Source organism: Hydra viridissima, unplaced genomic scaffold, assembly GCF_058129835.1.
Source record: "Hydra viridissima isolate aposymbiotic clone 2 unplaced genomic scaffold, HvirCarnegie_v1 scaffold_9, whole genome shotgun sequence".
NCBI classification, from domain to species: Eukaryota; Metazoa; Cnidaria; class Hydrozoa; order Anthoathecata; family Hydridae; genus Hydra; species Hydra viridissima.
The window spans coordinates 5,355,260-5,374,164 of NW_028324308.1; the positions used below are offsets into that span (position 1 = coordinate 5,355,260).

Below are 18,905 nucleotides of genomic sequence, written 5' to 3' on the forward strand. Positions count from 1 at the left end.
AGCAAATAGTACTGGCATAGCGACATTTTCACTGTGAGCTCAAAAATTTGGTTGAAGCCTTTATCAGAGCGCCTTATTCACGAAAATGTCATTTCCATCGGCTTATAAATCTTATCTTCGGCTTATGAGACCCTGCTGAGTATCTTTTTTTTCACAGCTTGGTTGATCTGATGCAAACACACACACTGAGTAAACGTTCGCGCGCATATAATATATACAGTATACACATTACATACCATATATAATAAAGTATAGCAACTCACATCATCATTTATACAGTTTCTCTCAGAACAAATATTAATTTAAGACACGTAATCATAATGCATAATCTTAGTAAACATAACTTAAAAATTTTTTTTTCAACTAAACGAGTCTTTTTAATGTTATGCCTCAGAAGCCCAAATTTTAATAAACAAAAAATTATGACTTCACTGTTATTTACTTTCATGGAGCAACATCGCTGCGAATCATATATGTCTAGTGCAACATCTCTGATGGACAAGCAGTATTGTTTTTACATGATTAGATTCCAATAGTTTATTTAATTCTAACTGACACTTCGCCAAAAGGCAGATTATCACCGTTTCCTGATCGATAGATAAGAAAAACCAATAATAAAAAATCTTTGCAATGTTTCGGTGAAAATCTTATAAAAACAAAAACGAAAATTTAAAAGTCATATTTTTAATATGGTGTCCTGTGACAAAGTCAGTCGGTGAATTTTCACCAGGAGGTGAAATATTTTGAATATTCACGTAATTGCATTAAAACGCTTTTTAAAAATTATAATTAGTTTTTAAAATCTGCGCCTCATACAAAAATATATAATCTTTGTCTCATACATTTTCGTAATCTTCTACTCATACATTGATATAGGCACGACTCCACGTATGTTAAAATTACAACAGTCTCAACAGCTTTTTTTTTTATGGTGCTTTTTTTCTAATTTTCAAAAGCGCTCTCAAGTAGCAGCTCTTTATAGGGTTTTAAATCGGCACACTATGAAAAAGCAAGCACATTATATGCATCTTTATAAAAATATTTACAAATCTCTTTTTACATATAAATTTTTATAGTTTCTTCAATAGTATGAAATATGAGTTAAACTTTTAATGAAAAATGTAAACTAACTGTCCCATTGTTTGAAATGATTGTCATGAGACCAAATTTGAAACAATACAAATTTATCGTCAAAACTTCCTTTAAAAATATGCCTGTGTGCTTCTTATGGTAAATAGACATTGCTCTAAAAAAGACATTAAACGAAAATAACCCATATTCTATTTTTATAAATAGAATATGGGTTACTTTCGTTTAATGTCGATTATAATAACTTATCAAAAATCTACAAGCTTTAAATAAATACTGTCAAGGTAAAAAGAGTGAGAGACAAAGGCCTTATCTTAATTCATTAAAAGTTCGATTTAAAGACAAAACACATCAACAAAGTTAAAGTGCAGCAATCAAGGAATCACATTCTAACATACTGTTTTATTTTTTACCCAACAAAATTTAAACCAGAGAAAAAAAACAACCTAAATATTAAAATTTCTGGTATGCGAAGATGCACTGCAATTACGCAGAAAGAAAGGTGATGAGATCGCCGCTATAAAGTGGAATCAATATTGCAGATTAACTCGCATGCTCTCCCAATAACTGTTAGGAATTTATAATTGGGAAGCTTGAGGTTTAGCTGGATGACCTTTTACACACCACCTCTTTTAGTTAAACTCATTAGTAATTTGGAGGAAATAAAGATGAGTAGATTGATCAATAATTAATGCCTTTGAATCAAATTCGTGAATACTTAATGAACTTCCCCGCAAATCTTTCGCAATTTTTCTGGAAGTACTTTCCAACGCGGAAGTATAAATCGAAAAATTTAATCAAACTGTTTTTGAAAGAAACTTGTCGATAAAGGTAAGCAAGTAACGCACCAACGAATACTGAAAAAAAAAAACAAACTAAAGCACTGTATATTTATTTTTATACTTACATACATGTTTATATTTCTATATGTTTTTTTTAATATTAAATCATTTTTTATTATTATCGGTATTACTATTATTATTTTTATTATCATTGTTGTTGTCACTATTATTATTGCTTTTATTATTATTTACATCACTATTTTTTGTCATTATTTTTTATTTTTAACGTCATTTTTTATTTTATCTTAAATGTTTGTTATTGTTATAATGTTGCTATGAATTTCTGCATGTATGTATGCATAGTAGCAAAGTTCTTTAAATCAACTTGTTTTAAAGTGGGCGGCGCGATTAACATAAGGTAGTTCGTAAAAAACTCAGCCCTTTCAAAAAAAGAAATGTTCAAACTTTGTAAACTTTTTATATCCAAAGATAAACTTTAAAAGATTTGACTGTGGCCAAAATAAAAATGAAATAAAGAAAATGGTTCCTTTTACACAAATTAGGAGTAAAGATTTTTTTTAGGGCTTTGTTTTATTTATATAAATGAATGATAATATTAAGTTGCTAAAATACGTTGTTTCGGATTACAGTTTTAACACTACGATATTAATCGTAACGCCAATCATCACCTCCTTCAATTACAGAAATAAATTTAATAAAAGAATGACTGACAGCTATTCAAATATAGTTTTATGCTAACAGCGCAAAAACAATACGTTTACAGCAGAGCTGTCAATCAAATGTTTTGAAGATCCTCCTATTGGCTGTTTAGATTTGATTTGCAAACGAGGCCGTGCAGCTGTATGTTTATAAAGACCATAACAATTGAACCATTAACTTTCAAATCGAGCTGCGAATTTTAGTAGGAAATCTCGTGTAAATTTAAAGAATTTCCTTGTTATTTTAGACTAAGATGAGACCGTACGGTTTGAGGAAAGATGATAGTAAATATGTTTATCCTAACATACACCAGCAGACCTCTGTAAGTATTATTTACAATGTCTCAAGTTTTAATATTTAAAAGTTATATGAAGAACTACGGAAAATCTCCGCCCCTTTTCTTGAGATAATATTTTTTCTTATTCCAGAACATCCAGCCTTCGCCATTAGCACTTTTAGCGGCAACATGCAGCAAGATCGGTGATACGTTTGGTCCTCAAGGTACAAGCATATTTAGCGAGAAAGACTTTTCATATGATCGTGATAAAGAGGATTTATGTTTGGATCAAAACTATAACCTATTACCAAAACCAGTTTTACTCCCGCCTCATTCTAGTTGTATGAAAGTGAAAGACGAAGACTTTGACAAAGCGCGTCTTCACCCGAATATAATTACGGAAACGCGAATGCTCGAAGCACAATCCCGTGCGTCTTTTGCAGGTTCATCTTGCAGCCACGCAAATATGAATACAAGTCGGGTTGATAACTTACACTTTTCTTCTTGCGAAAATAAGTCGTCAGAAAGTTATTCCAATTCGTCTCCGCTATCTCAAAGTTCGTGTTTTTTTGATAATGACTCGTGTCTTTCTTCGCAGTCTTCTAGCTGTGCAGTAGATGAAATGAGCTTTCAAGGAAGTGCTTTGCATAGCTTACAGCAGTCTGATCAGCAAAGTGTAATGGCTCTAGGTGGTTCAATCAACCCAACCAATTACCATAACACAGAGAATGGCTTTTCATCTGATAAACAATATTTGTGGCAGCAGAACTATAGAAAATGTCAAGCAAATGTTGATCAAACAAAATCATCTTGTATGGTTCAAGATGACTATGAGATTAAAAACTTACCCATGCAAACATTAAACTTGATAAGTCGGCCTTCTAAACATCCTTCATTGTCACACATGATAAATCCGGTTCAACAGTTACCGACTCTACGAAACCAACCACAGGTTTTACATACTTCGCACACACCTACTCAGCCAGCATCGCCGCATCAGCAGCATTATTTACATCCTTACAACAACAACAACAATAATTACAACTCAGAGCAAAACTTTACTCATTTCTCCCCACATAACAGCCCGATTGAAGTTAAACAAGAAAACTCATACATGGTTCATTCAAACTTCAGGGAACCTCCTTATATAAACTCAGCATTAAATTACCCACAGAATGTTGCTTCAGACATGAAATGGAGTAGCAATCCTTCAATAAGACATCCTCAAGAGCATTTGACAGACGCTAATAACCATGAGAGCATCCACAACCATCCGGCGGGTATTACTTCTTCGTTTTGTCCCTCTTGTAACTCTCAGGCTAACCTTCCTATGGCTATGGGGCAACACCAACAAGAAATGATAATAAATCGTATGCTGCCAGGAGATATTCACGTACAGAATATAGCTGATTATCAATATCAACAGCAGCAACAGGTCTATTACGCACGAGATCACAGACGACCTAGACGAATAGCTTGTACATGCCCTAATTGCCGTGACGGAGAAAATAAAACGGTGACTACAAAAGATGGTAAACAACGAAAACTGCACGTCTGTCATGTGCCAGGATGTGGAAAAATTTACGGCAAAACTAGTCATTTAAGGGCGCATTTAAGATGGCATGCGGGTGAGAGACCGTTTGCGTGTAACTGGTTATTTTGTAACAAACGCTTCACTCGGTCTGACGAGCTTCAAAGACATCGGCGGACACACACAGGAGATAAGAGATTCGAATGTTCCACTTGTTTAAAAAAGTTTATGCGTTCGGATCATTTATCAAAGCATATGAAAACTCATCAAACGCAAAGCAAAAAAGCTGAAGAAAAAATCACCCCAGATAAGAAGATAAGCGAAAAAAATAAAACAGACGAAAAATATCCTGTAGAAAAACTTTAACTATATTTTGCTTCAAATGGCTTTTAATAGAGAAAAGGAAAAAAACTTTCACTCTCTAAATTTTTTAGTTCTTAACAATGTAAATGCTTTTTTTTTTTTTTTTTTTAACCTGTTTAAATGTAATTACTTCCTTGTTTTAAGCTAAATTATTATAAATCGCAAACAAGAAGTGAAACATATTGAATTTATGCTGAAATAATTTTAAAAAAAAAGAAAAGAAACTTAGCACGTAGATCTTTTTCTTGTTTTAAACAATTTGTTTCATGATAAATTTAGAGGTTGAGAGAGTTTAGGTTAGTGAAATTTTGGACCGAGAGTGTATTTAAACAAAATGTCACAGTAGAAGAAATATTCATAATAGACCACACGCATCCTTTTTCTACTTCTGTTAATATAGTCAAGTTTACTTTTTAATGGATCAAACTTTTTTTTGAAAAAAGAATAACTTTTACACAACTTAAACGTTTTTTTTTAAAAGTCAGATTTGTTCATACTTCATATAGGTAAAACTAATATTTAGAAAGAGACAATGCAAATGAAAACAAAACTTATAAAGAATTTCTCTACGGCAGATGATAAACGAAGATGATTCTAGCGAAAAAGTAAAAAAAAAAAAAAAAAAAAAAAAAAAAATGAATGCGGAATTACAGCGGAAACAATGCGGACGGTTGTGAGTTAAAGTTTCATAAATACAACCTCTTGGTTTCAGTGGTAAAATTATCGGTGCATAATAATAGTACGCAGAGTCTGTTTGTGTTTTCCTTTGGTTTAGACTATTTAGAGCTTAACAGCTTTTCGATAAATGTACTGCAGCTGATGTAATCGATAATAATAATAAAAACCTTTGTTTTGAGTAAATAGAATCTTGTGTATTTATCAAGACAATATTCCTTTTATTTGTCTTTTTATTCGTCGACGGTTTTAAAATTACTAATAATTTTCTAGTAGGAGGAGCGCTATTGCAGACATGATGTCATTCCCACTGAATTATTTACTGGAAAAATCGCTCTTTTTTTGTGTGTGCTACAGATCGTCTTCATGAAGGATATGAAAACTGATAAAAAGGGAGGAGCCGGCTTTGTAATTGTGACGTCTTGCCACCTAATCAAAGGCAACACATTTTTTGAAAATCAAGATTGTTTTATTCACACACGTTCTTCTGTTAAAAGACAGAACGTTAAAATAGGACAAAAGATTTAATTGATTTATTAAGTCTAGAAAATCAAATGCTTTTGTTCCCAAACATTTGTAGTCAAGCCATATTTTGTGGCTTTAGTTGACTCTGATTAATTACAGTAAAGAGCAATTGATTACACTTTGCAAAAAAGGTTTTTAAAGTTATAGAGTGAAGCTCGCGCCACCTCTTAAAATTGTTTTAAATAAAAAAAAACAACTGGTACCATCTGTTTTAGTCATAACACTCAGTTCTCATACAGAAACGGACATCGCTAAGTGAGATCCGTTTATTTTTTCCATGCTATTAAAGCGAAATTACGATATCTTACTAATTTTTCTTAAGCTATTACATCTTATTAAAATAAAAATTAAGCCAACTTCTAAATCGATTAGTATTTTACAAAAACAAAACAAAACAAAACATTTTTCTCTTCAATAAAAACAACAATAGAAGAAATCTGTCGACAGGGGTAATAAAAAAACACTCAAGCTTGTAAAAATTTACAGAATAATGTTGTTCTTTTAAAGACTTATTAATCATTAATTACAATATGCGTGCACTTTTAAGAAAAGTCCAATAACATTGTTTCAGAAAGTTTGGTATAACAAAGAAGCGTTATTAATAGAAAAGAGCAGCTTGATTGAGACGACTAACAAAACACAGGGCATATTCGGCGTCTCATATCTTATCTTACATTTGGTATTCTATGATGAACTTTAACAACAACATTCGAAAATCAAAAGAACAGTATTTCTAAACAAGAAGCCTAAGCGCAAATAAAGCACATATTTTGGTAAAATTGCTTATAACGTTTGTAACTTAGCAAATAGTTTCAACAGCTTAAAAACATGCATCAGCGATATGTACCCACCGAATGAAATTCTTTGCCAGTTTCCTGTTTAAATAATCGTTTAAAGAAATCGTCATATTTTGTCCTAATGGGAAGTTTAAGATTTTCGCCAAAAAAAACACAAAAACAACAAACATATTAAAAAAAAAACAAACAAACAAAAAAACACTTGGATTTTGTATGTAAAAAATTTTAAAACAATTTTAAAAAGGTCATAGAAGTTTTTTGTTCATGCGACACGCCCTTCTCAGTAAAATTTTGCTTGAGTCGTTTTTGTTTTGTGAGTATCAGGTAAGTGATCAGCATAGTTTATACATCGATGCGCCTGAACTAATTGTGGATTGGAAGATACCATCTTGAACTGTCTGCGGTGGTGCCTAATCTAGTGTTTAATCAGAAATTCGGTAACAAAAGCTGCTTATCATGAAGATACTTTTCAATTTCAAAAAAAATTCCAATTTAAGGATAAAAACATAACTGACTGCTGTGTAAGTAGACTGCAGTGTAAGAAACATAAAGCATATTTATTTAAGAAGAGTTTAAAATAGAAATCTATTTTAATGATCGTTGAAAAGACTTACTACTGAGTATTGCGGACTGTTGAATAAATAGCTCGATGGTCAAAATAACAAAAAAGTTTTACCTGATTTTATAACTCATCCTTTACTTTTGCTATCCTTATCAAAACTTCCGTGAAGAAAGCGAAAAAGACCATAATTAAAAAAAAACTTATAAAACATATTACGGTTAATAAAATATATATTATGATTATGTCTGATAAAGATTTTTATATATAGTTTGAAAATGCTTTTTTTTTTTTTTAAAAAAAAAAAAAAAAAAATTATGAAACTGTCAATAAGTTACAGATTATATATACATATATTTAAAAAAATTTATTTGTAGTATTCAGTCATTCTTCACCACTTTGGTTAACAGCTGCTATCGTACTAGACGTTATTGGATTTGCGCTGAGTTCTAAAGCATCACCATCTCCGTTTAGCTTTTCTTCGATATTTTCTACCAGCGGCGAGGCTACTTTAGTTGCTTTTATATCGAATGGTGAATCTCCTGAATTTTCTACTTTCTCAGGGCCATCATCACAGACTTCACTTGTCGCTGAGTTATTTTTCCCACTAAAAGTTACGGAACTTTCTGTTATTGCCTTTTCCGTTTGCATCATGTTTTCAGATTTTTCAAACGAATCTGAGACTTGTTCAACTATTTCAATGCTGCTATTCGTACCATATTTCTTTGACGATTCGTTTGTTTCATTAATCAGATTCTCAGCATGAGTTTCTATGTAATCTTTTTCTGTTTCTGATTGTTCTCTTTCCGACATTACACCCAAAGTATCAATCAACGTTGCTGCATTAGTTTCTTTTAAATCGGTTTCTTTTCTATTTATTTCATCTTCAGCTTCATCGACTTCTTTCTCAAAAAGATGTTCCGATTTTTCCTTCTCACTTAAAAATCTTGCTTCTTCCTCTGAACTTTTACTCGTCAAATCTGGATCAGATTCGTTTAATATAACAGGCATGTACTTCTTGTTTAAAGCGTGGTCCGACAAGTTCAAATTAACATCTGCTTGTACTGCTGTACTCAAATTCGCAATTGGTTTAAACTTGTTCAAGCTATATTCAAGTGTAAATGTTTCGTCTCCCTCTTTCTCATTTTTAGTTATATCTTTTTCTTCTATATCAACAAAATTAAAGCACTCACTTTCCACATCTTTCGCGTCAAGTTGATTATGATATGAACTGTCTTCGTCATATTCTTTTGCGTTAACATCGTTTCGGGATTTGTCATCTTGTGCTTCTTTAACTTCAGGGAAGCAAACAGTGTCCTCTGCTAAACTGTTTTCATTTTGTGCTTCTTTAGTTTCAGCGAAGCAAACAGTGTCCTCTGCTAAACTGTTTTCATTTTGTGCTTCTTTAGTTTCAGCGAAGCGAACAGTGTCCTCTGCTAAACTGTTTTCATTTTGTGCTTCTTTAGTTTCAGCGAAGCGAACAGTGTCCTCTGCTAAACTGTTTTCATTTTGTGCTTCTTTAGTTTCAGCGAAGCGAACAGTGTCCTCTGCTAAATTGTTTTCGTTTTGTGCTTCTTTAACTTTAGCGAAGCAAATAGTGTCCTCTGCTGAATTCTTTTCGTTTTGTGCTTCTTTAGTTTTAGTGAAGCGAAAGCTTTCTTCTGCTAAATTTTTTTCAGCATCAGAAAAAGCATCGAGTTCTTCTTTAACGACTTCAACCTGTTCATTCACGTCCAAAGCTATTAATGGTTCTTCCGATAAACCGTTGCTTTCATTCAGATTTGTCATTCCCGCCACATCATCAATTAAACACAAAGTTCCTTCTTGGCCATTATTAAACTTTTCCTCTGACGCCACTTTTTTAACATTGCCTTCATCTAAACTCTCACAACCATTTATTAAATCATCCTGGTGTGGAGGATCGTAAAAATAATCAACTTCCTCCAGTTGTTCAATTGCACCTGAGTCGCTATGTGAACTTTTGGTGATATGGTCTAACTCTCTTTGATCGCTGCCTGATTCGAAATCACTATCGAGTAAATACTTACTGTCGCTTGAAAAATTTAATTCTCCAACATCAAGCAGATTTTCATTAAGCGATTCAGCCGCGACAGATGAAATTGGTTCTTCACATTCGTCTTTGCCTTTATCGCAATTGACTGATTTATAGGCTTCCCTTGAACATAAGCGACCTGTATTTTAAAGCAAACTTGTAAAGATTGTAGTATATTGTGATGTGTGCGCGTCGAGCTTACGCCTTAATTATTATATTTTTGCCTAAATTATTTGTATACCAATTCATCTATTTAAATTATGCACTAATTTTTTTTAAACAAAAATCGTTAACCGTGAATTTCAGCTTTTCTTTTGATGTCAAACAGAGCCTTAGTAACAGCTGTTTCTGCAACTTTGTCTGCCATCGCTATTGCTAGACTGAGAGCTTCTTCGAATGCTGCAACACTTTTATCAAAATCTGTCAGGTTTCCTAAGTAAGAAAAATTCTTTGAAATATTTGCAAAAAAAAAGAACATAGAAATTTTTTGTTATTTTTTTATAAACTAAATAGAAAGACTAATTTAATGGTAAATTTTCTTTGTCAACCAAACTTCGCTCAAAAAGGTAAAAGAATATATAATCGAAATAACCGAAAAAATTATATATATGTAAAAAAAAAAAAAATACCTGCAAATATTTGGTGCGTTTAAAAAGATTTTTATGGAACATTTTGAAACATTTAAAAAGTTGTAATGTATTAAACATATCAGCACGAGCTTTAAGAATTTTTATACAAAATGTGTTGAGAAGTATATATTTTAGTTCAGGCTTCATGCCTCTTACATTCATTCCCTCTCTCTATCCGTATACGCGCGCAAGCGTATAAAAACACACTTACAAACATCTTTTTCTAGGCCAATGTTGTTTTGAAACTCTTATCTTTCAAAACAAAGCTGACCTAGAAAAACGGGAAGATAAAAATCTAATCAAAACGCAAACTGTTTTCCAATTGATGATTTTAAATGATTTAACATCGAAAGTTATAAAATCATTTCGTCAACTTATACAAATAGGGCAAATGTTGTTAATAAGTTTAAAAATGAATGGTCGACAAATATTTTCCATCTTTTATCAACGTTATTAACTATTATTGATCGATCATGCAACAATTTCGTGTTTTTTATTTCATTAATGACGTTTAAAACGCAGTCATTTCAGAATTAGCAATATGATTAAAGCTATACTTAGAAAATCTTTGATGGAAATTACATTAAAGATAAAACATGAAATTTTGCTCTATATGTTTTACCATTAATGTTTTTTTCTCTCGAATCGCCTGTCACAATAAGACAATTCTTCTCAGATGGCCTGTCACGCTTTTACTTAATAGAATACAATTAAAGACAGTGGACCTTTTTATCACTTGTGTTATTACAAGACTTTTGGCAAAATGCACTTTTTCGTAATGCTCTTGTGCTTTATTACAGTGATTACTTTTATAATTATTTACAAGTAATGGTTAGAGTACGGAATTATTATTTCTATTACATTTTTATAACTAAAGTTAACGCACACACACAAACATTAGAGTAATTATTCTTATCGTTGAGTGATGATGGTTTGATGAGTGATGGTTTGATGAGTATGTTTGATGAGTGATGATGGTTTTACGGCAGATTTAGTTAAAATAATCAGTAAGAATTAATTGAAAAAGATCGAATCCTGAATAGAACAATTAAACTAGATTAGTAGACATAATGTATAGATCAAGTTGGTTGATTTAAATGAAATGAGAAATGATAAAAAACATAACATTCTGAAGATTTTTAATTTAAACAAAATATTGACTATAACACTTTATGTCAAATGCCTTACAACCAAACTGTCTGTTTACAGACAAATAACAGGCAAGTTCACATTATTGAAATGAAATCTTAAAAAAAAAACCAATAACTTATACATAAAATATATATTTCCCTTGATATACTCTCTTAACCACTGCATAATACACTAATGCCATTTTCCAAAAAAAAAAAAAATCAATTTTATAATCAATAAAGTTCACAATATACACCATAAAAGTATCGCAAACATCCTTACCATTAGCTTGTGCAATAAGAACATTTGCATTCAACTGCCAGACATTGTCATTGCCTTCTTTAGCTGCTACAAGTGATTTCATTCCGTAGCTTATGGCTGCCTCAAAGTTATTTAATTCTAAGTAACAGCGACCAAGTTCATGGTAGAGCCATGTTGCTTCCAGTGGACTCTTTATATATTGGATTTTCTCCTCCCAGCTAAAATAATATAAACATATTAAAAAAACTTTATTTAATGGTTGTTTTTTTTTATCACTTGATCATTGAAACATTAACAAAATGTCTTTTATAATTGAAAATACTAAATAATAATTAAATAATAATTTATCTCTGAGAATCAAATGAAATATTTTAGAGCAAATCTATTTTTGACAACGTAATAGTTACTATTTTACTCTTTATCAAGAATACTTAAAAAATAGTTTTAAAGAAACAAGATTCACTTTTGAATTGCATCCTTAAACTTTCCCAATCTTGCATTTACTCGACCAATATTCCCCAATGCACGTGACATACCAATTTGATCAGATTCACTTAATCAAAAAAAAAAAAAAAAAAAAAAAATCAGTAACAAATTAAATCAAATACCTATAATGTTTGAAATTTAATGCTCATACTTTTTCCTACAAAGTTGCAGATCTCTTTGGTGATGTTTAAGTGCTTTTGGGAGCTGTTCAAGATCAATTAATGCATTTCCAATACACGAATGGATGTTAGCTGTTACTTCCATTTTATGAGGCAACTCTTTTTCATCTATTTCTTTTGTAAACTTCAAAAGATTTCTTGCAAGACGAAGACCACGTTCAGGGTCTGAATTGCCTAAAGCTTATTTAAAAATTAAATAAAAAGTTTTCTAAATGTGTTTCTTGAATTGCAACATTTGCTTTAATACCTTTTTAAAATGAACTTACATTTCTAAAATGTTGAAAATTATTTATTGAAAACATTACCTAATTTCCTTGAAACTTTTGTATGAAATATATTATCTAAATACCTTGATCAATATCTTCCAATTGATGTAACACATACATTCCTAAATCAGACTTAGTTTTTTTTTTTGCTGTGGATTTTAACTTGCAGGTCTCTTTCTTACGAGCGTAAATAGGTCTTTGTTGCCTCCAAAACTCAGTTCTCGTTTCCAAAAAATTCAAGCCACTTTGAACCAAATCATATATTGGACTCTTAGTGTTATTTTTAAAAAAATCTAAAATATACATCAATTTTTTATTATAGAATGAACAGTTATTTTATCTAAATCTGCACTGAAGATCATCTGACCCATTAAAGAATATTAAAATATACAACATACGATCATCGTCCATAAGCCTTTCAAGGTATTCTTTATCTGCATAAAGCTCACCAAGAAGCTGTTTAACAGTCTTTTTTGAGGGTGCTGTTAGTTTTATATCTTTGTTTCGATTTGCAATAGCAGGCTTTAGCTTGATTACAGGAGCAGGTTTTGAATATCCACGCTTTTTGGTTCCCTTTTTAAAAAAATTATTTAAATTTCATTAAATTACTATCTACATAAAACAAAAAATGATCATAGTACTTGGTATCCTTTTATATCTTTCTCAACCTTAAACAACCTGTTTTAAGAACCAACTACAAAAATCCTTTGTTTATAAATAAAAACCTATAAACTGATAAAACTTTGAATCTGTGTAACACTTGAATGCATGTCTCATATTATACTACCTAACAATAGAAACTTACAAGGTCATCTTGCTTAGCAAAAAATGAAAGATCTCCTTTTGCTTCCAGTTTAATTTTTGCAGCATCTAAAAATGATTTTTAAATTCATCGCAATACTTAAGATTTTTAGCACTTAATTAAAACTTTAAAGTAAGAAGTTTTAAAAAAAAGAAGATCAAAAACAAATAAAAAAGAATGCTTTGTCATATTACATATTTAATTGCAATATAAAGCAGTTAACAATAGTCTTGTATTCAGGACCATGTACAAAGACATTTAACAAACAATATACATTAATAAACTAACTGTATCCAGTGTATAAAGCAATAAAAAATATTTACTTCCTATAGAATTATCAATAGCTTCTTGAGCCTTTTGTATTCCCAAACGAAATTCATCAAGTTCAGGACGTAACTTATGCCCTCTATGGTAGTACACAAGAGCATATTCGAAATCCCCCATGCAGTACAATGCTTCTGCTTTTCTACATAAACCCTATAAGTTATATTTCATAAGTGCAATAAACTTCTAACAAATTATATTAATTACAGAAGACCTAAAATAAGTAGAACAATAATAAGAATTTGAACGTAACTATGTATGCAAGTAAGTTATATACAAATCTGTATAATTATCAATGCTCAAAAAAAAAAACCAATCACTAATCAAATACTGCCCATTGCTAAAACATCTTAATATTGATATTATTTTAACACTGGATGGTCTTTGACTGGAGATTTGTTAAGTTAATTTCCTTTTGATTTCAAAGGAAATAAAAAAAAAAGGATTTGTACAGATTCAGCAAATACAGAGATAAAACCATCAAATACTTGTTATTACACAGAACTGAACAACATAATGTTCATAAAAGATTTTTTGAAACTATAACACAATAACAACCATTTAAAAAATTGAAAATTGAAGAGCAAAGTATTTTAAGTCTTTTAAATGCTGTTTGACCAGAAACACTTGTGTCAGTAGCTTACATTTTTTAGAAATCCCAATTAAACACAATTAAATTCCATTAATTTTTTTTAAAAAAAACCACAACAACATGTTTTAGATTTTAAGCACAAATTTGGATTTAATATAGTTAGGTTTTGCTAAAAGGGTTAATTTTGGTTGAACTACTGATTCCATTTTTTTAAAATGTATTTTGTATAATTAGATATAGATCTCAACAATAATGTGGTGGTATAGAAATACTTCTTTTTAAAAAAATTTCAAGTAATTTGATTTAAAAGCTTTTGCTTTCAAATGACTTTTTAAATAAAACTTATTTCAATTTTATTATCATTTCTTATCTATATTTTTAATTTTCAAATAAAAATAAAGCAAGATTTTAACAGCTAGTCAGAGACTTTAAAATATTATTTGTAAAAGATTTAGTAAAACCTTTTCACTTAACTTGCAATTAAAAAATTAGAATAAATATTGTTAAATGAAAATTAACTAAATAGAGTTGTTTTTAACATTTACCTATTTATAAAAGGTATTGATTTTTATGCTTTATCCAAATAATTATAATTGGTGTAAATCTAAAGAACTTAATAACCAAATATGATTTTTTTTTTCCTTAAAAAACTGCAAAAAAAGTTGCTTTTTATGGTAATAAAAACTCAAGTAATTAAAATATATGAATAAAAATACCTTAATACAATTTTTATTATCACTAAGAACAGCCTCTGCATCTTCCAAAGCTTTTTGTGGATCTCCAAGTTTTAAGTAACATTTAGATCTAGCAACCAAACAGGTTTTATCATTTGGTTGTACTTCAAGTGCCTAGGAAAAACCCAATAAAGATTTTAGCAAATATATGCTTATGCATACAAATGTATACTGATAAATCTAATTAAAATTAATAAAAGCTTCTATAGCATAGATAGTTCATACTAGGCTAAAGCTTTCAATAGCTTTTTTAATTTCACCCTGCTTGAATAGTGTGGCACCTTCCGCTAAGTACGTGCTAAATGAACTTCTCGGACTACCATTTTCTTCATCATCCTCATACTTTTCATTATTAGTCATTTCTCTAATAAGAGTAAATAATCAAGAAAAAAGGTGAAAGGTAAATCTGATTGAATTCCCTAATTCCCTAACTTCATGCCCTTTTAAATAGAATAACATGGCCGGCTGATGCTGTTGCTACGGGAGTTGGATTTCCATCACAGTCCGAAAAGTTATCGCTTCAGAAGAATTAACAATGAAAAAAAGAATTTGCATTATTTTTCAGTATATTGGTTTAGATGTCACTAAATTAAGTCTATAGTTTACTTTTGCTTTTGTAAAATATAGCCAGATTAATTTTTTCTGTTGATCCACATGATGTGAGATGAAGCTATGAAAGAAATAAGTTAAACAATTACCATGTTCAATATACTTAAACTATAAACTACTGAGGGTCATTTTTTGTTCAAAGAGAATTTAATATAAATTTAAAAAAAAAAAAAATTGCGATCTTTTTTAAGCTGTGTTCCTTAAAGCATTCCTGCGGTCATTACAAGTTTTGATAAAATTTAGATTTCATCCAAAATCGAATTTTAAGAACTTTACTTTTCTCACAATAGTTAAAAATAATTGAAATTAATTAATTTGTGATAATGCCGTTGTTCATAGTAGTTTTGTACAAGAAAAAGAAGTATTTTTGTGTTAGAGCTTCAATTTTAATTTATATAAACATTAGGTTTTGATATTTATTTATATCAATAAAATTTCTACCAGGGTACCGTGAGGTTTGGCATGCTGCATTTTATTTTTAGACAAATATTATTAACATTTTATTTTCATTTAGTTTACAAATTTCGTTTCAGAAAGTTAAAATAGCTTATAAATAGTTAAAAAATTTAAAATATTATCATCAATTAACATTCCTAAGAATATTAAATACTAAAAGTCACTTTTATTATTTTTCATTACAACTTGTATCCGCAGAAATGTTGAATCAAAACTTAACTTAGTTCTTAACGATCTTTGTTTACAGCAAAACGTTTACTGACGTATAGGTTTCTTGGTGCATCTTTCATAGAACGTACACCGCATAACTTCACTCGATGCAGAATTAATAATTTTTCTAATATTCTAAATCAATTGGAATTAGGTTTTTGAATTTTGCAGCAGTGGAAAATTGATAGTATAAAATTACGGAGGGCTAATGGTCCGTTTACACATCCTCACAAAAGTTAAACTGTAATAAGTGTTATTTATGGATAATGTACCACAAAAAGATATTTATGCAAAAAATTTACCACAATAAATCGATTATAACGGCACGTATCTTACACTATTAGTAGTAAAATGTATTTAAACAGGTTTAGTTTTAGCATCTGTAAACAACCGTCGACAAGGATAGTCTTAGCGGTTACTTGATTTGCGCGTGTACGCAATTACAGACTTGCGTCAGCAAATCTTCCTATTGCCATTCAGAACTATGAAGATAGAAAACTTCTTCTAGTTGCACGTATTCTTTAGCAAGAAAAAATATTTAAAAAAATAATGATTTTTGATATATGATTTAGTGTATGTACAAACCACCGGAATACCAAAAAGCTAAAGCGAAAAAAATAGCTTTTAAGTGTTATAGGCTTCATAAGGAAGCTTTACGTAAACAAAACATTGAAAAGTTCTCTCTTTTCTTAAGAATTGCTACATTTTCTTGTTTAAATCTTTCTTGAAATATATTTAAGTTCAGTTTTTTGCACCCACAACGATGTCTTTTTTTTTTCCTTATATTTTTTTCTTACATCGTCCTAACAACTGACGGCCCGACGTGGTAAGATATTACTCGACATAGAATTGCATATCGATTTTGAAGTAAAAAAAAACAAACCGTAATCTTTCGTTTAATTTTGTATTAAATGAGTTAAATGCGAAGATTTCAATCGATGGATGACTTTTGTTTCCAAATTTTTTTTTGTTTAAACCAAAGTCTTAAATCAAACATTTTTATGTTTGTAATGTTTTTAAGAGCAAAGGTGTATAAATAAAATTAAGAAAATTATTAAGTTTCCAATCTTTCAAATTATTCTTCTCGTTAAACCTGAAGAAAGTTTCCGTAAAAGCGACGAAAATATATATTGCAACACATTGACTATATTATTCGGACAGAAACAAGCCTATAGGAACGAACCAAAAAAGCGTAGCATAAAATACTGATGTTCAAATTAGAACAACTTTAGTTATTTTTTTAAAACGGACTGGACTTGTTAGTTTTGCATCGTTTTAGCTAGGCAGGTACCTAGTTAAGATTAAACTACAAGTATGCTGTGAAAATATCTGGCCATGTAAATCTTATTCGAATTTAAAGTTTAGTGTTAAGATGAGATTTCAAGTTTTCATAACCTTTGTGACACAGTTTGTAAATAGTAACCTTTATATTTCGCATTTTTGTTTTTTCATAAGATTATTTTTCATAAAAGGAGCTTAAAGGAGCTATACTTCATAACCGTAAAAAAGCAAATAGAAGAAAAATCTAACTTCGTAACCGAGAAATAGCACAAGGTCTATTTCGCATTAGAAATAGAATGCCTTGATTCTATCTTGTATTATTTCTTACGCGAATTAGTACAAGATAACAAAAGATCTTTACACTTTTTTTATGAGCCCAATCCGTAATTTTCGTGAGCTTTCATAAGCCTAACCTTTCGTAAGCCTAACCTTTCGCAGGCGTAAAATGTCATTAGACTAATAAATATCTGCATCATATGTAAATTTTGTCATCGAAAAGCTAATTTAGCACCAATCTCCCACTGAGAAAGTTTAATGAACATTAAATTATCTCACAAATTTTTAAACTATGTAACTCACTAGCAGGATTGAGTTTTTAAAGTGTTTAAAGTTTACCAATAAAACGATAAAAAAATTAGGTGAAAAAAGGTGGCTTACCAGTTATTTTCGGTAAAAGAAAAACATCAAAAAAATAACATCTCATCATCAGTTTCGTATAATTGGTTTATTTAAACAAAAATACGCTTTTAGTCACATAAAATAGTTAAATACTACATCTTGAGGCTCGTCCTTCTTGACATAAAACTTTTATACTTTCGTTATCTTATATGCCCCAAGCATTTTAAAATTCATCAGTAACAGCAGGCAATAAGCATGTACTTTTGTATATCAAGATTGATGCACAGTCAATATTTCAAGCTCTTCCATGTGAACACCTTAAATTCTTTAGCTATTAGTTACATTTTTTAGTATAGTTCAAACTTTGTCTTTATAGTTCGTCCGTTGCCAAACTTGGCAGGTTCTTTTGTAGAAATTCTATTAATGTTTAATTTTTATTTATTTCTAAAAATATCATTTAAAACTTTGAGTTTTGAATCTTTCGTTTTTAAAAATTGTTGAACCATGGATAATAAATTATTCAATCAAGTTCTGCAAATTGAAAATAATATTTTCTTTGTTGCTCCTTCTCTTCTTCTTGTATTGCATCACTTTTGACTTCCACTTTTTGATATGAAGAACTTCCTTGAATTGCATTTGAGAAGCACGCTTAATGCTGAGCTGAAATAACTTTTTTGAATATTTTACCATTACAAATACCACATATGTAACATAACATATTGAACATATGTGACAGTACAAACCATTTGGGACAGTATCGAAGACAGCATTTCCACTGCTGTTTGGTGTATATATATTCAAAAATTCGAGTTCTTTTTCTTTTTATGGACATTTCACAAACCTTTGATTTTGATAGAGATTTTTTAAACATTTGAAATAAAGTTGCGCTGCATTTCATACTTTATTTTCATACTTGACAGAGTTTAAAAACTAATGAAAAAGTTTTCTATTTAACT

At 30.2% G+C, this 18,905-nt stretch overlaps 2 protein-coding genes and 1 long non-coding RNA gene across 4 annotated transcripts; 1 reads left to right on the plus strand and 2 right to left on the minus strand.

The window, feature by feature from the left end:
• Positions 1–1,829: 1,829 nt before the first annotated feature.
• On the plus strand, positions 1,830–4,997 carry LOC145185380 (uncharacterized). Its single transcript, XM_080061255.2, has 3 exons — positions 1,830–1,920; positions 2,839–2,913; positions 3,020–4,997. Exons 2-3 carry the CDS (start codon positions 2,845–2,847, stop codon positions 4,763–4,765), a joined length of 1,815 nt encoding a protein of 604 aa, XP_079917381.2. The 5' UTR covers positions 1,830–1,920; positions 2,839–2,844; the 3' UTR covers positions 4,766–4,997.
• A 1,951-nt stretch (positions 4,998–6,948) lies between these two features.
• LOC149883697 (uncharacterized) lies at positions 6,949–7,521 on the minus strand. Its single transcript, XR_016455655.1, has 2 exons — positions 7,436–7,521; positions 6,949–7,174 (listed from the first exon to the last, which is right to left on the minus strand). It is a non-coding gene; the product is annotated as an uncharacterized LOC149883697 (long non-coding RNA).
• Positions 7,522–7,636: 115 nt separating this feature from the next.
• Positions 7,637–15,281, minus strand: LOC145185307 (uncharacterized). 2 transcript variants are annotated; one of them, XM_090097771.1, is made up of 11 exons: positions 15,001–15,281; positions 14,758–14,889; positions 13,449–13,602; positions 13,129–13,193; positions 12,722–12,896; positions 12,407–12,616; positions 12,030–12,237; positions 11,856–11,945; positions 11,414–11,610; positions 9,666–9,803; positions 7,637–9,510 (listed from the first exon to the last, which is right to left on the minus strand). In XM_090097771.1, the coding sequence occupies exons 1-11, from the start codon at positions 15,133–15,135 to the stop codon at positions 7,703–7,705; spliced, it is 3,312 nt and encodes a 1,103-aa protein (XP_089953897.1). In that variant the 5' UTR covers positions 15,136–15,281; the 3' UTR covers positions 7,637–7,702. The 2 variants fall into 2 exon arrangements, with proteins under 2 accessions (XP_089953897.1, XP_089953898.1); XM_090097772.1 differs by lacking the exons at positions 11,414–11,610; positions 11,856–11,945; positions 12,030–12,237; ... (4 more) ...; positions 14,758–14,889; positions 15,001–15,281 and adding an exon at positions 10,001–10,342.
• Between the last annotated feature and the right edge of the window lie 3,624 nt (positions 15,282–18,905).